At 42.6% G+C, this 17,830-nt stretch overlaps 1 protein-coding gene across 3 annotated transcripts in view; it reads right to left on the bottom strand.

Moving 5' to 3' along the window:
• Nucleotides 1–3,596: 3,596 nt before the first annotated feature.
• mtrr (5-methyltetrahydrofolate-homocysteine methyltransferase reductase) overlaps nt 3,597–17,830 on the bottom strand; it is a 43,400-nt gene continuing 29,166 nt past the window's right edge. For all 3 annotated transcript variants that reach the window (XM_034706481.1, XM_034706482.1, XM_034706479.1), the window contains 2 exons: nt 8,357–8,533; nt 3,597–5,443 (listed from right to left, as the gene is read on the bottom strand). In XM_034706481.1, the coding sequence (XP_034562372.1) occupies nt 5,299–5,443; nt 8,357–8,533 (322 nt within the window). In that variant the 3' untranslated portion in view covers nt 3,597–5,298. The remainder of the gene's footprint in view (nt 5,444–8,356; nt 8,534–17,830) is intronic.

The raw sequence follows: 17,830 nt of genomic DNA, 5'->3' as shown, positions 1-17,830 counted from the left end.
TGGACGTGGCAAATCGTCGGCAGGAGCCATATTGCTTCTGTGGAGCCAGTGTGACGTAAAGAGGCGGAGTTTGAGCCTCTTAGCCAACAGCTGCAGTGTTCCCACAGTCAGCTGTGCCTCTCATTGGAAGACTAGTAATCTCAAAATCTTCGAAATTGCCGCATTAGAACCCCCCCCTCACAGTGAGAACACATCGAGAAATGAGCTATCCAGACAACACTCGTCTCTTGTACCAGGCTGTAAACATGTTTATTTCTGCTGTAAAGATCAACATTTTCCCATTCATGTGTATGTGACTTCCAGTACTTCCGGAGCTAGCCTTAAGCAGATCCTCGATGAACTGCAGCTTTTAACACTTCCGCATTGGACTCATTTTCAGACTGGAGGTTGCCGCTTGGTTAGTACCCAGCTTTCTTATTTATTACCTGGCTGTGTTAAATACTTCTTTCTGATTGGTCAAAACCCCAAACAACACAAAAGTGATGCCAGGGACATCCTAATCACACACGTCAGATTAAATCAATCCACGATACGAAGTCCTGAACTTTTCACCTCTACCTGTTGACACTGTGGCAAAACATTAGCTTCCTTTAACGTTCTAAATTGATAAGCACTGTTAAAACATCAATGTGACAGTCAGTGGGCACAGATGTGAGAGCAGCCTGAGGACCTACTGGACCACAACCATCTCTGAAAGGAGAAGTGGAACAGCATCCTGTCCTGCAATCCAGGCAGCAGCAGCAGAGCTGGTTAAATATGACCCATCTACACATATATGTATATTTTAGCAAACATTTATTTCTCTGTTTTGGTCTCACACCCACACACAAACAGAGTTTCAGGGAACTAAAAATGGAGGTTTTCAAAAACTCCTTCCAAGGTAAGGTGGAGATTATTGAAAACTCTGGTGTCTCGTTTTTGGATGAACAGCAAAAACAAAAGTTTTGGTAAATGCTAATGCACCTGTTCTTTGCAATTGTTGTTTATATGTATTGTTTCGAAACCTCACTGTTCTTCATAATTATACCACACGCTCGAATAGAGGCTTAACGAACGGGCCTACAATGTTCTTTTATAATGTTTGACGTGACGGACTGAATACTTGTTCTCATCACTTACTGGCCTGGCATGCTTATGCAGGTGTTTCAACCGTTTCTATATTGTCGTGTAGACAGAGAGATATTCCGAAACACTTCTGGTGTAGACAGGATTTTATTTTAACGGAGAGAAAAATATCTGTTTTAGGAAATATCTGTATACATGTGGACGTAGCCTTAAAGTATGATCTGTAGTGATAATATACACCATGTTAAAATATGACAGTGTCAGCTTTAAAGCTTTGAGAAAAAATAAGTTATTTTGAAATATATAATATTCTGTGTCACAATGTTCATGTCTTCAGTGGTTATGCAAATTAGAATCTAGGGAGAGTAAGTAAAGGTCTGATCTCATTATACATTATCCTCACATAGAAGACAGCTAATGCTGACATTTAGCAACTCATTGGCTAAAGTTATGCTAGCAAGAACATCAATTCCAGTAAATAGGAAATTAGCTTAAATTATGTTAGCTAAAGGTTCTGCTTTTTCTTTAATATTTTTTAATATTACTATCACACTATATCAACATTCAGCCACTCCCTATGTAACTGTAAAACTAGCTAGTAAGTGGTTCACTAGTGCTAGCTGTCTCTATAACTAGCTAACAAGTTAATGCTGGAGCATTGGGAGAAAATTCGTAGCTAACATACGAAAGGAAATGGCAAAGCTTTCTGATAATATCTTGTAAAACTAATATTAATATTGAAACCATCTGGTAAGCGGTTGAATGCTAAAATTAGCTGTTGTGCTTTGACACAGGACTCAATATCTTACCATCTTTCACTGTTTGGTGTTTACGTTAGCTGCTGCAAAGCGTCAGGTAAAGGACAACAATTCATCAGACACCTGGAAAAACATCTGTGCAGTATTTTAGCAGGACTTGAGCTTTCAAACCCTGGAGACTGAATGTTAGAGAAAAGCAGCCACCGTATATATGGTTGATTATGTTTCCTATAAACAAGCTGAATGCTTCATAGAAACTGAAAAACTCATTTAGTAGTTAACGGTAAAATGACCTTCATGTTTACTTCATGAGTTGAAAAGTTGAAAAGTTGAATCTCCTAAAGTTTAAGGGATAAAACTTTAAACTTTCTGTTTACTCCTGAAACTCAGACCTTAGCTAAATGAATTGGACATATTGTCATTGGCCTAATTAAGGCACACTTCTTTGCAGAACTAAGGGAGGGAGGGAGGGTGTGGGAGGTTCCACTTACTCTCCCCCATCATCACGCTTTGTACTCTCTGCAGCAGGAAGCCGCGTGTTAAGCAGGTCTTTCTAAAAATCTCTCAGCTCATTGACATCAAGTGCATCTCCCCACTTGGCTCGCTCAACACTTCCATAATAACAGTCATTATCTTCAGCACACATCTTTCTGCTTCATTTAAGCCCGACTTAACAAGGGGGTATCTATCATAGAGGTGCTACTATTCTGCGGTCGCTCTGACCTCCAGCGCTCTGATTTATTCCTGACCGTCTCCTCGGCTCCGTCTTTTGCTCACGCTGCGGGACAAAAAACGCCACTGTGAACCTTTTTAATTATGAAGACATAATTTAAAACTTCATCAGTCCTAGGAGGGAGCTGGACGAGGTGACACGAGCAGCCGGCAGGCTCTCCGTCTTACGGCGGGGGTCATTTTTTAAATAGAGATGAGGGTATTTTAATAGGATTGGTAAATAAGGGCAGCACTGCTTCAAGTGTACTTCCTGGTTCTTAAATTATTCACTTTTAATGATCAGCCACTTTGATGAAACTTTCCTGTTTGTTGCAGCACACATGCAAGTTGCTGTCATTCCTCCAACAACAAATTGGTTTAAATGGAGGCTATGTATCATCACTAGTGTGCGAGTGTGCGTGAGATGAGATTGGTGGCGCTGTTAGGCGCACACAGCATCATTATTTTGATTCTGTCCTCTACTCCTGTGACTTGGGCGAAGCAGCAGGACACTGAGAGATGAGGACGATGAGGTGCACCGCCTGGACAAACACAAGGACAGCTCCACCATCGGCCACAATGTATTAAACCAATTATTCACCATCAGGGATTGTTTTCTGCGACAGTGCATGTTTTGTTTACTCCGCTTAGAAATGTAGCGAATGGGGTGTCATCTACGGAGCAGGCCGCTCAGATTGTAAACATGTTTTTCTCTCCCTTTGCTACAAGACTATAAATAAAGAGACTGCTGTTAGAAGATTTTATTCTGAGAAGCCCCTCTCTCTGGGGCTCTGAACGGCGCTAAAAAGCCCGACGCAAAAGCCTTCAATTAGCAGAGTATGCCTTCATCTTTGGACCAAAGTCACCTTGAACAATTAAATGATCTCTGCATTTAAATAAAACAATCACTCTCAATCAATCACACTTCATTAGCTCCCAAATTATTGCCAGTGCTTCTTGGGCATGCACCACTTGTTCCCAGTCCCACTTCAAATACACTTTTACTAAGGTCATCTACAAACACATCTGTGTGCACAATAAAAGAAAGGCAGCAGACAGCGATAGTTTACACTGAAATGTCTTTTAATTCCTGATCACACAAGGCACAGTTGTGTTTAATTTCACCACAGTTTGGGAGATTTTCGTTGGGTTTGCAGGGACTTAGAAAAGTTGGAGTTCACTCTTTCCAAAACTGGCAGTCAGCTGGGGCCGACAGACACAAACAGAGTTAGCCTGATATATTTAGAGCGGGGGATTATCATTGGGATTCTCAGCTCTCCACAATTTAATACAGGAGAATAACAAAGCTCTGAAACGTATCTGCATCCAGAGACTTCATTTACAGGAGAGTTTTGGTTTAGTTCAACACTTTTTAAAAAACGTTTTCCTTCAACCTGAAATAGGATGAAAAGATATTCATCATCTCAATACTTTGAATAAAAAAAAAACCTTGACCTGCACATTATAATTCATGATGCTGGGTTCATGATACATCCATAAAAAGTGATGAAAGAAATCACATTTTAAGCTTTATGGTTATGTCCATGCTTTAGTGAAGACATTGCCTCGTAAAACATGTATTTATTAATCTTGTACTTTGCCTTTTTATGTCTCACGCCCAGATTAGTTTGTTCCTGTTTTGACAGCAGACATGCTTTTATTTTGAAAGGACAGGAGATGCTTCTTCTTGGTAGTAAAGTTACAGGAGCAAATGAAAACAGCAGAAAGAATGATCAGCAATGAAGCAGCATCAGCTCGAACAGAGTTGTAACGTCTGTTGTGTGCAGACATCATTGACAACATGCATGCAAGGAAGAAAAGAGAGTTGGAAGGAGAGAGAGAGAATGATATTGTCAACCAGTTTATCAATAGATGATTGAATATGGATTAAAAATGCTAAATCAGTCTGCAAATATATTAGTGTCTGTATTCCTCTATTCTGCTACAAACATAAAAGACGGAAAACGCTGAACAAGAGAACTTTAAGGCAGACAGTGCCCTCTGCTGGTATTAAAGGGTATTGTGTTTCATTTTTCAACTCGCTGTTTTAATTGTTCCTCATGTGTCTGTTGAGGACCCGTTTCATCCCTTCATTAAACCACATTAAGCTAAAACAAACGGATCAAACTTACTCTTTGTTATTGAGATGAACTGTAAAATAATAATTTAAAAGTTAAAGAATAATAACCGTGTGTGACTTTTGAGCTAAACTGTGGTGCAGTCGGAGGTGTTGTGTTGAGTCCAGAAAAAAATACTCCATAACTTAAAAAACATTTTCATTCCTCCTGAATGACAATAAACGATTTACTGTTGGTGTGTTGTTTAAAATTGCTCTGTTGTTTCCATTTAGGTTGCAGCTATATCCCGCTCTCAGTCTCATCAAAGTCACTCCATCACAGACGACGGAAGTAAATGCCTTTTCCCCAGACAGGACGAAGGCAGGGAAAGAGGCTTGTCGACGCTAAAAGCATTTTCACACTGAGGGACCAATCTCCAGCAACACTGCCCTGACCAAGGTCATTTCTGTTCAAACAGCAGAGCCTGAGATGATGTAGTGGACTGATATCCTCGGGTCAGCAAGCTACATTCCATCTTTGAGGCATAGGCTGGTGTAAAGTAAGTCTAGGCTTCAGCATCCGCAGTTTTACGGTTCTAGAGGTTACAGCTGAGGAGGCTGATTTTTTTTTTTTTTTTTTTTTTTTTTTTTAAAGGTGTTGAAGAGACGAGTGGATGCTGCAGAACTCCCTTATCTTGTCTAACGCTGTCAGCCCCAGATGTCCTGCAAGTAGCGTTTCTCCTCTCTCAGCCCCGCCAGTGTCTTCATGGCGTCCAGTTGATCAACCTGGAGCTCTGCCTTTATCATCTCTATCAGGGTGTTGTTCACGTCCTTAGCCATGTTCTCAGCATCTCTGGTGGAAAAAGAAAAGAGCATTAGAAAAATCACATCACAAAGCACAGAGGCAAGCCCATTTTTTGTGGAAGCAGCAAGTGCTGCCAGTCCAGCAGAGCAGCTTGAAAGGAAATTGCTGAAATCTCTATCTTGCTGTGGCAGCATATTGTGAGAGATTCATCATCCTGTGGACTTAAAGTGAAGTTTCTGACTCTGAGGGATTCAGCCAGCTCTGATGTTTCAAAGATCATTTACTCAAAAGGTGAGCTGAGCGGTCTGGCAGTGATGAGAGACGACTTCTCTTGATGGAGGAGTGATATAAAGTTATAGGAATGTTGATCTGACTTGACTTGCTATATGGCTCTGTGTGTTTTGATTTGCCGTGCTGTATTTATTCTGACACTATGTTGTGATATGGAGAAAAAGGGAAGAGGAGACATGTTTACTCAATAAACGCCTCAAACTGTACAAGGTGTTACATCAGTGTGGAGTCAGCAGCAGCACAGGGAGTTACAGACAGGATTTTGGAGTTAGTTGGTTTGAAGCAAGGCACTTCAGCAACTTGTGTTAATTTTTTATGAACTATCTGCTTTGCTGGGAGCAGAGTTTGTCTTCAGTGGACAGGTGAGGTTGGCAGCAGCACTTGGCACTGAATTGCTTCTCGGCTACGTCATGTCTGACACCGTTCCAGTGTCCACTGCAACATCTTAAAGGCGGCGTGTCTACAGGCAGAGTGTTGTTTAGCACCACAGCAAGGTTTCTTTTATGTTCGTCTTACTCCGCTGTTGGCGACAATTCGTCTCTGTGAAATGTTGTGGTATTTGTTTTTCTGGAAGCCTGAATAAAATAAGCTGAAATGAGGATTGTATTTCATGACATCGTCTCTTTACCTATTTTTACAGAGCTGTGAAATACTGTGAACATGCCTTCACTGCCTTCACAGAGATTAGTTCATGTTAAAGAGATAAACAGGGAGGACATCTGTACATATGTAGCTCATTAACTTTATAGAAAGATGGGTGATGTGTCTCTTTTTCCGACAAGTGCACAAAAGTGAAGCCAAATTACCTGCAAAGACAGGCGTTGATTTATTGCAAGAGTGATGTTTTTCGGAGCCGGAGTCTGCACTGCCAGGATCAGCTGGTGGATCCATGGTATTGATTAGGGATGTGTTTGGATGTTTAGAAGACTTAAACATCATCACCCTGAATAGTCAGCACCAGAATTACTGGTCAGTCAAACTAAGTATCAATACTTTTATTGTTGTAGGCTCAAAATGTTGGTCACATGTTCCACCACCATTAGTCGAGGCTGCATTAATGCTGTAATGCTCTACAGCCTGTGTGTTAAAAGGTGCAGTGGACAGATCTCATACCGTGGTGCACTTTGGCAGGATTTTGATTTTAAAAAGGGGAGTTTAAGTTTTAAATAAGCTGTGTTTGGTTAAACTTGGCATAAAGCCACTCGACAGGATTGAAGACTGGTGGTGCTAGCTCTGCTTGCATTAGCCACTCAGCAGGGCAATTTGACATTGCTCACTAACTAACTGTGTGATCTACTGAGGCCCCTGGTTGGAGTTCAAGAAAATAAAAGCTACGTAGAAATCTGTGCGCACAGTTTATAATCTGTGTGTAAGGATCAAAACTGTTTAATTAATGGACGTAGTATCCGTGACGTCACCCATCTGTTTCTGAAGCGCTGGTTTGAAGCTGATTGCTGGTGGGAGCCATATTGAAATGCTGAACACAACCTAACTTTGTCCGAGCTAGTGTGAGGTAAAGAGGCGGGCCTTTAGCCTTTAGCTGCTAGCAGCTACAGGGTGCCCGCCTGTCAGTCAAGTCAGGCATGACCTTATTTGGGCAAACTCGTAAGTTTAAGATCTTCAAATGTTATTAGAAAGTGTAACCCCGTACAGTGTGTGCCAGATAGAGAAATGAGCTATTCAGAATGAAGACGTTTTTTGAACCAGGCTGTAAACGTGTTTATTTCTGCTGTAAAGATAGTCTCCTTTGAATGGGTGTGTATGTGGTTTCCAGTGTGTCTGCAGCTAGCCTCAAGTGGACGCTCAATGAACTACAGTTTTAATACTTTCGCATGGGCTTCATATTTTAAGACCGGAGGTTGCCGCTTGGTAAGGATTTGCAAACTGTGTGCATGGATAACAAATCTGTTACCACTGGTCACACATTTTAAACTGTGCGCTTGGATTTGCACGACTCCTATTGGTTTTTCTTTTTGACCTGACACCCAGGGACTGTGTGGTGATCCAGAGTTTAGCTGGTTAAATAAGTTGTGCTCAACTTTCACTGTTTTCTGAGAGTTTTCTCACCTCCAGACTAACTGGTTAGGCAGAATTTAAATTTCTGTTTAATCAACTATGAAATAAGTCGCTGAAGTATATTGATTGTATCTACGTCTTGCCCTGTTTGCTAACCAACACACTGAACTTCATGATAAGAGGGGAAAGGTCCCTGAGGTCAGCTCAGTCTATGGCTGAACAGATTCTTGTTTTGGTGGGTGGGTTTTGTGACGTACATTACAGCCAGTGAGTAAGAGGAGCTCGGAAAGTCTTTTGGCTTCACTTTTGGGTTTAAAGTCATGTTACCCATCTTTTTATACAGTCCGATGTTTTCACGTGTTACAACTCCACTGTCATTTTGAAAAATGTGATAGTTTATTCATGAAACATGGTTATATATGCACTTTATGTCAGCCATCAACAGACAAAGGCACCTCCACAGATCTACAAGTTCACTTCAGACTTCAGAGACACATTTTAAAATAAACCAGGCGTGCTAATATACTCACAGAGCGACGACAGATAAAGAGAGAGGCTCTGCTGTCTCTTCACACACAGTGCCACACCATGACACCCCCCCGCCAGGTGAACACAGAGATGAATATATTTTATTATTATCAGTGTCAGACTCACCCGCAGACAAAGAGGTAACCCTTCTGCTGGAGCAGGACTTCCATGACATGTTGCCTGTTAATTAGCAGGTTGTCCTGGACGTATTTGGGTCGTCCCTCCTCCTCCTGGTCGTCTCTGGAGAAGCACACCTTGAGGTGGCTCAGGGTACCGCTGGACACAAATCCCTCCAGCTCCTCTCTGTGCAGGATTGCAGTGACACATCCAAATATTTCAGGTCATTACAAAATCCAATTTCCCCACATCGTTATTACAGTAATCCTGAGCAGGTTGTTCCTGATGTTTGAAAAATAACTGTTCTAACCTTGTGAGATAACAGTTGTCCAGGTTTTTTTTTTATTATAACTCAGAAATAAATGCAAAAACTTCTGGCCAATTAATGCTCTGTGTTGAACAAACTGACTGTTACCCTTTCACACCCAAACTGCCTCAAGATTTAAGAAAAACTTGCTGCCTAACAAGACATATGAACTCCTGTGCAGATTATTCTGCAAGAGCGTAACAACTGTCGAGTTTAATAAAACATAAAACTGACGGGTAAACAACCAATTCCTTTTTTTAACAAGACAAGTGCAAAGATATGGGTTTCATAAGCAAGGTTGAGCAACTGTAGAAGCACCTTTACACAACCCTCCCAGCATCACAGTTTTCGGTGTAACCTTGCTCGCTCTATGTGGTCAGCTTGCCAACTAACACTCCGTCTCCTGCCTCTGTGTGTTGTACAGTGCCTGGGGTGCTATCAGTAGGAGAGGAAAGAGGAAGGTGGAGAGAGAGTGAGGGTTTACCAAAGCTCAGAGCATCTTGTTTGGAGCTAAGCAGTCGGAATGAGCAGAAACACACACACAGACAAGATTGGAGACACACACATAACAAACGGCGGCTCTGAGATCATGGGTGAAGGTCTTCGCCTCGAGGGTCTGTGTTTTCCAGCAGCCCCTAGACTAAAATAAGGCGTTTTCCAATAACAAACAGACACTGCTGTGAAAATACAAAAGGTAGAGGTGAGTTTGGTGTCTTGGTTTAATATGAATCTTCTACAATTGTTGCTTTTTCTGCTTTTATTTTCAATCTAACCTTTGACTGGAGTTATTAAAATAAATCACGTCTTTTGACCGAGATGTGTGATTAAAAAGTCTGTTTGAACGAGAGCGCAACATGAAAAACAAGAAGAAGGACGGAGTTGTCTGTCTTGTTTGTCGTCTGAATATGAATCATCAGATTGATAACCGTGTGAGCAGAAACTGGTAGATGACAAAAGACAGCTGACTTCTGAGAAAACAGTCAAGCCCAAAATCTGCCAGACTCCTCCGTGTGTTTATACAAATAACAGCCTGTGGCGATATCCCGGACCCTAACGTGATCCCAGCAGGCCTTCAGTTACGCTCCCCCTCCTGCATGAAATCACTATCCGTGAAAGGAGAAGTCAGGAGAGGGGGAGAGAATAAGTGTAGGCGGGCGGAGAGGGGAGGACAGGTTTGATGTGACAAACAGGCAGATTGGCATCAAGCTCTCAGAGGGGACGTTAAATTCTTTGGATTATTGAGTTGCATCGCACGCCTTGTTTGGTTTTTGTCAGCGGGAAAACTCAATTGGAGAAGAGTCGGCCACATTCAACCAGAATTCTGGGGCATTTGTAATTTTAACCCACAAAAGCTCCTCACATCCATCATGCATTGTAAAGTTAATGGGTTTGGTAGACTTTAATACGCTGCAGATTGTGTTCAAAGCAAATAAAAAAGAATTACTTCCAAAAATATTCTTTATTTTTCACTGAAAGGAGGGTTATGATGTCAAGGAAAACCTGTGCTCACACAATTCTGAGGAGAAAGTGAATAACAATCTGTGATGGGTGGGTTTGTGGGACATCTGAACCTGGAACTTTACTCTGTCTAAAGCTCCTTGGAGGAGTTTTTGGCTCATAATGAGACGCACTAAAAGTAATATTGATGCTGTTTTATAGGCTACAAAAGCAAACAAGGCCATCAGCATAAAGATCGATTATTTCTATGTAGTTATTGTTTATGTCTGAAATTGCTGCTGTGGGGTAGGTGTCACAATAGTTTAGAAACTGTACGCTACAAAAACATCTCAAACATTTTCATTGCCAAGATCTCCAGAGAGTGATAACTTTGTTAAAGATAGAGATGTTACTAACAACATTACTTTCACATGGACAGGACAAAACCAGCAAAGATGAGAGTATCGACCATTTAAAAAACTGTTCAGCAGTGGGCTTTAGGTCTACTTATCCTAATCTTCATTCAGGCTAGAAACATGTAACGAGATGGGCTTATAGTCCCCTGGAAAATCTTTTGCTTGCTTTATTTGCACGTATTTAATCGCCAGAATGTTCTGTGTTTACTCGCTTAATTTCAACAAATAACTTGCTCCATTCCCGTGTACGCAAGTACTGAAAGACAAGAGGCCAGTGATGCTAATTGGGGCAGTGCTAACTTTCCATTACAACAGATAGCTGGAATCAAGTGGCAGACAAATGTTTTCAAAGCTAACCACATCATTTGACCTCCTCACTCACGTTCCTCCTGGCAAGCTCTTTTATATTCCTGCTTGGATTTAAAAAAACAAACAGGTGGGGTCGCACAGTACAGGTTAGCCACACAACGGTCCGTTCTTCACTTCATACATCACTGGAGGATCTTCATGCCGATTGGCCATTGCAGCAAGAATGATTCGCTGAAAATTCCACAGGTGAAAGAATGGGTCTGTGCAATGACTGAAACTGCATCCTATGAATGTATGCTAAGTAGATTAAGTGATGACAGAGGGGAGGGGGTGACCCCATGGGACATGTTTTGGGACTACATAAAGGTTCATAATGACCCCCATTAGGATTCTGATTTTGTTGTTTTGTTTTGCTTCCCTTCCCCCAAGTGAATCCTGCAATACTGTATACCTCAGCAACATGTCTATGTGATATATGTAGAAGCAGGTTAGGTATGTGTGCGTTTGTAGATATGCATGTATGAAGGTATGAGTGCATGTGCAAGTGTACATGTATACAGATACTGTATATGAACATATTAGTTGATATTATTATGTATCCACTTTCTTTTGTATCTGCTGCCTATCTTTTTATTTTCATTAAAAATGTGCTAACTCTGTCACCAGAGTTCATTGTTAATTATATATTACCTGTTCCTGTATGGAGGAAAATATTAAGTTTGCCATGTACCAAGCCTTTGAAAAGTTCAATCAAAAGTTCAATACCAAAAAAAGAATGATTTGCTGAAGATCTGATTTTTTAATTCTCGCAAATAAGCGAATGAAGCGAGCGGCGACTGTGTCATGAAATCACGTCATTCCCCTGTGGGACTCGCTCCATTTGTGCAACTTGCGGCACACATTGTGTTGCATGACAAGGGCCGTGTCTAATCTTTATATTGACTTTACATAGAAGTCACTTGGACAATCATTTAACTCCTGTCTGTAAACATGTTAACTTTGCTACAAGAACAGGCATTATTACATGGGGCCTGATGAGCCTTACTTAGCTTTTGGAGCCAGCCTCAAGTGGACACTCAAGGAACTGCAATTTGTGTACTTCTGCAGGGGCTTCATTTCTCCACAGCTGTGGTTGCCACTTGAATAAGAGTTATATGTTTTTTCTTCACTTTTGTAATTGGGTTTCAACTGAGGATGTGTTTACTTTTCATACTTAATATTGCTTCTCCACTTTCATTTATTACATTTGACATAAAGATGTCAATCAGTCAATAAAAAGCTGATTACTTTAAATTAAAAAAAGCAAGTTTAAATGAATCCTCCTTTTTATAACCACTTGATCTGAAATGCTACAAACTCTTTGAACCAAGTTTCAGCATTCAAAAATCAATGCCAAACCTCACATTGCATTTACTTTGATATAAATCCAGCAGAGATGCATGCAGGCAGCCAATTCAGCTGCAGGTATGTTGCTCTCATTCTGCTAACCTATTTAAATCAAGTACAACTCTTCATGGGTGGCTCATAAAAACACAGACTAATCACTTTGGTCAACACTGCGGGGGTGTTCATCAGAGATGCCCACACTGTGAACAAACACAGCCCACTACCTGCCTGTGAGTCCATATTTAACTAAGGGATAGAGGAAACAAAGGGGAACAAACAGCATCCTCTGTGATGTGCTGGTGTGTGTTTAAGGATGCTAATCCATTCACACAGTACTTAATCCTGCAGCAGAACTCGATCAGTGCACCAGCACCAGCACGTGTGCTGCTGATAGCGGCAGGAGCCGATCAATTAGCATGTATTAGGAGGCTAATGCCTGGCAGAGATCAGAGCCATGATCTACTCGCAGGTGGAAGTCAATCTACAGCGCTTTAACATAACATCAGGTCAATCCAAGTACTCGTGAAAATAGGTTGGATTAGAGGGATTTCACTATTTAAATACAGACTTCTGATACACTGTATGAAAGATGGAAAACCTTGAGTGTGTGGAGCACTAAACCAAAACCAGAAAATAAAAATGATGTAATACCCCCACAGGTAATAAACAACAGAGTTGTGGTTCAGTTGCTTTTTATCAAATCTGCATCTAGTGTTGAGTCCGCCTGTCGATTCAAAATCCTTTCTCTGTGGCGGATTAAATTAATCTCTTATCAGATATATTTAGGATTAGCCTTCAAAAACTTAACAGCTGCACTGGCTGAGGAAACAAGTTGTGAACACAACACTGTCTGAAAGTAACAACTTCAAAGGTTAAACAGCAGACTTGTATGCAAACAGTAGATTTGTTTTAATGTATTCAGCCACATATAAGCATTCACATTTAGATTCACATTTCTGACCAGCAGACACATTTAGGACCAATATTCAGTCATCATAAAAGGTCTGTTTGGTCTCTGATCTTCCATAAATATATAGTGATATATCTGCTAAATATAAGGATGGCTGAGTATGGATTTGATAGCTGACAGATATTAAACTATCTGAGCTGAATGACAGTCCTTTGTAAGTTTGTAGTTTTACTTGATCGATATTTGAGTGCTGAATTGTTCTATTTAAAATTGATTCCATCCCTCATTTTAATAGCTACAATATGAAATAATATTTAGCAGCTGAATCAAAGAGAGATTGTCAGCCACAACCTATGCAGGGGGAGCAGAGAGATGGAACCAAAGCAACAAAGTTGCAGACCAAAAAAACTAAACAATAAGTTGTGCTGGCAGTCCAAAGCTGGAGCAGGACCACATATGAGATAAATGAATGCCCAGCTGTGATAAATACTTGAATCTGATTGGACAAAACTCCAACACCTAGAGACAATCTGATCTTACACATCATGTCAAATCATATTTGTCACCACTGCCTGTTGATACTGTGGTAAAAGGTGTGGTCTTGAACAGAAGCCAGTTGAATTAAAGTTTGGAACACTAAAACAAAAAAGGAGGAACCTAGTTCTTAGAGATCTCATGTGTGGAGGGGAGGAACATAAATATTCTTAAAATGCTAAATTAGTCCACACATCTGACTCCAGATGAGTCAAATACTTGATTCTGATTGATCAAAAGGGACTACCTGATCACACACGTCTCATCAAATCAGGAGGAGTCTGTCACATTCCCCCTCTGCCTGTTGACACTGGTAAAAACGTTAGTGTGGTCTTAGACTGGTCAGACAGTTAGCGGGCACAGATGTGAGGGCAGCCTGAGGACCCCAACCATCTCTGAGAGGGAAAAGTGGAGTAACATCCTGTCCTGTAATCCAGAGCTGGTGAGAGAACCTCTGAGCTGCTGATCTCTGCAAAATTACTTTAACCACAAACAGTGGTGATAGTTATGATCATGTTCAAAGTTGTGACATGTGCCTCATTTACAGGTGTGATCAAAGGTGGGTCAACGTCAAAGAGAAGATGGAGAGCTGAATGAGGACAGAAGTGTCAAGGTAAATATTCCGGCAGAAGTCCTGCTCACCTCGTCCGACTTTAGCATCAGTGGAAATGGTGAACTGAAGGTGGATGAGTCCCTGATGCACTTCCTGTTTGCTTCCGGGTCGTGCTGGCAGGCGCGCAAAATAGCGCGCTAGATTACAGCCTCTCGAATCAAACTTTTTAACCAGTTTTAAGTATCAACATTTGCTACCTATTTTACAGTCTTTTTACTACTGTTTTTATCCTTCATTACAAGCGGGATTTAAACAATCGGTGCTCCCGGTCGAGAATTCTAAGAAACAAACTGGGCCTGGAACACCATGTCTCTTACCTTGCCCTCTGGCTGCGGAAGTTGTCTCCATCTCACTGAGAAGATAGTGGAGTTGGAGGAAAGAATCCACAAACTGTACCGAATTCGGGAGGCAGAGAATTTTTTGGATACAATTGTCTTCGGCGGGCCTGCCCAGGCCTCCGTCTGTGGCACTGAGGGGCCGGCTTGTGCTACTACCAGCATGGCCAACGCTGTTTCGCCTTCGGTCGCTTGCAATGCCTCCTACCAGGCCGACCCTGCTCCCTCACCTGGAGGCTCCACCCAGGGCACCTGCACCGAGGCTAAGGAACAGACCGACGCGGCTTCCCGGCCGGTCTCTACTCCACCCGCTGCCCCCACTACCTCCATACCAGCGGACCCCTGGCTCCTGCGCGGGGCGAGACCGAAGCTCCGGGTAAACTGCTCCACTCCGCTCCACTCGGAGCAGTGGGAGGTGGTCGGTGACCGCATTAAGAGAAGTTCCTCCTGTGTTCCAGCTGCATGGGACATCAAGCTGGGGAACCGCTTCGATATCCTGGATGATGAATTCCCACCTTTAAGCCACCAGCGGACGCCTCCATCGCTCTCTCCTCCACACCGGCACTGGGCATCGGCTAACTTCACGCCACGTCCACGCCGCGACCAAAAACCAGCTACCACCCATTCCCTATCCCGACCTGCCGGCCTGGTCGAAGAGCAGGTTGCAAGGTCCTCTGTGGTGCATCAGCACAACCAGCCCCCGGGGAGGTCTGCCCCTTACCGCCGCAGGCTCCTAATGGAAGCCGTGAACCGGCGCTCGGCGGAGCTTGCCCGTCCAAAGTCAGCGGAGGTGCTCTCCCCAACGGATCCCATCTCCTCACCATCGTCTGGCACCGCCTCTGACCCCCGGGGCTCTGCTGGCGGCCTCCCGTCGCGGGTTCAGCAGGAGCGCCCTGCGGTGAACACCGCTGGAGCACGTTCCCAAACCTGCAGCTCCGCTGGCGGCTTTCCGTCGCGGGTTCAGCAGGAGCGCTCTGCGGTGAACACCGCTGGAGCGCGTCCCCATCCGTGCAGTCCACCACCTTCTGAAAACATCCAACCTGCTTCCCCACAGCCCCTCATCCCACCATCCACTCTGATCATAGGGGATTCAATAATTAGGAATGTACGGTTCTTCAACGCAGTCACACAGTGTCTTCCAGGTGCTACAGTCACTGATCTCCACAGAAAGCTCCAGGAAATGCTGCCGTCGCTCCCCTCTTCCATCAGCAGGATAATTATCCACGTTGGAACCAACGATACGACCCGTCTTCGTTCGGAGGTAACAAAATCCGACTTCAACTCTCTTTTTAAGCTCCTTCAGCACTCTGGGAAGACTGTTTTTATTTCAAGCCCCATCCCGACTGTCGGACGTGGTGCAGGTCGCTTCAGCCGACTCCTGAGCCTTCACTCCTGGCTGCTATCTACATGCTCTGCACTTAACCTGGGTTTTATAGACAATTTTAATCTGTTTTGGAACCGTGCGTCTCTTTTTAACCGCGACGGACTTCACCCAAACAAACTGGGCTCTCATGTGCTGGCTGCTAATATGCAGCATGCAGTGCAGACACACCCACGGTGACTATTTACTCCGCAATCATGCCCACCTGACAGTCCCACCTCCTCACCTGCGGATCATCTCCAATCTAACACTACACAATCTAATGTCCAACATACGAACACGCCCCTCTGTCTCTCTCCACCTCCTACACCATCACCACCAGTCTTCTTCCCGATTACCACTATTTCATCAAATCGAGTCCTGAAACAAAGCCGTCCTCCTTTTACCTCCTCCTCACATATTATCACTCCACCACGCAACTTAATAAAAATCACTCCAACACATCCAGGTACCGTGAAGCCAAATGAGCCCACTAAGCTTGCACTTTTAAATATCAGATCCCTCCCCAGTAAAACTTTTTATATTAATGATTTTATTTCAGAACATGGTCTTAGCTTTTTATTTTTAACTGAAACATGGCTCAACACAACTGCACCTGCTTCCCTTTTAGAGTCCTCCCCAGCAAATTTTAACTTTTTATTCTCCTGCAGACAGAACAGGAGAGGGGGAGGGATCGCTAGTATTTTTTCTAGTGGTTTTAACTGTGCATCATGCTCACTTGGTCAGTTTCAAACCTTTGAATACTTAGCCATGGTCATAAAATCACAGCAGCCAGTTCTCACTGTCACCATCTACCGCCCACCCAAATACAACAGCAATTTTTTAACAGAATTTTATGATTTTATGTCCATTGTTTTAACTGGCTATGATAAAATGATTTTACTTGGTGATTTTAACTTTCACATTAACAACTCCACCGACACAAGGGCTCAGGACTTCCTCGATTTAATTTTGTCTTTTAACCTCACTCAGCATGTACAGACTGCCACACACATCCATGGAAACACTTTAGATCTAGTAATTACAAAGGGCATTGATATTGAAATTTCATCCATCACACAAGTCCCCGTTTCTGACCATTTCTGCATCTTTTTTAACACCACCTTTTCTGTTTTTAATGAACCTCCTGAAACCACTGTCACAAAGCGTACCATCAATGAACATGTAACCCAACACTTCACTAATCTGCTGAATAACTTTCCTCCATCCACATCCTGCTCACCTGACCACCTTGTTACTGATTTTAATAAAAAACTCACACTCTGTCTGGACACAGCTGCCCCAGCACAAACAAAGAAAAGGCAACTCCACCACAGACCACCCTGGAAAACTGCTGCTATTTGTCAGCTCAAGAGACAATGTCGGAAAGCAGAGAGGAGATGGAGGAAAGACAAGTTACATGTTCATTTTGAGATTTTTAAAGAACAAGTTTTTATCTATAATAATGCAGTCCGGAAAGAGAGACAAGCCCATTTCTCAAAGATTATTTTAGAAAACCAAAATAACCCCAAAGTGCTTTTTACTACCATCGACAGAATCTTAAACCCCCAACCCATTCGTACTCATAATGACTCAACTCTCAGATGTGAAGACTTTGCACACTTTTTTAAAGAAAAAATTGTTTTAATCAGGAACAGTATTTTAAATGTAGTTAGCGACTCCCCCTGGGATTCCCCTGCCTTCGGGCCTCCAGTCACCATGCCATCCTTTGTTTTAATGACAGAGGGGGCTGTGGGTGAAGTAGTGAGCAAGATGAAGTCTGCCACTTGTGTTTTAGATCCCATCCCTACAAAACTGTTTAAATCCTGCTTCCCTAGTCTCTCACATGAAACAACCACGATCATCAACTCCTCCC

The sequence above is a fragment of the Notolabrus celidotus genome, chromosome 17, assembly GCF_009762535.1.
Source record: "Notolabrus celidotus isolate fNotCel1 chromosome 17, fNotCel1.pri, whole genome shotgun sequence".
In the NCBI taxonomy this organism is placed as follows: domain Eukaryota; kingdom Metazoa; phylum Chordata; class Actinopteri; order Labriformes; family Labridae; genus Notolabrus; species Notolabrus celidotus.
Note: the sequence above shows the minus strand (reverse complement) of the source record. Positions and strands in the feature narration are given on the sequence as shown.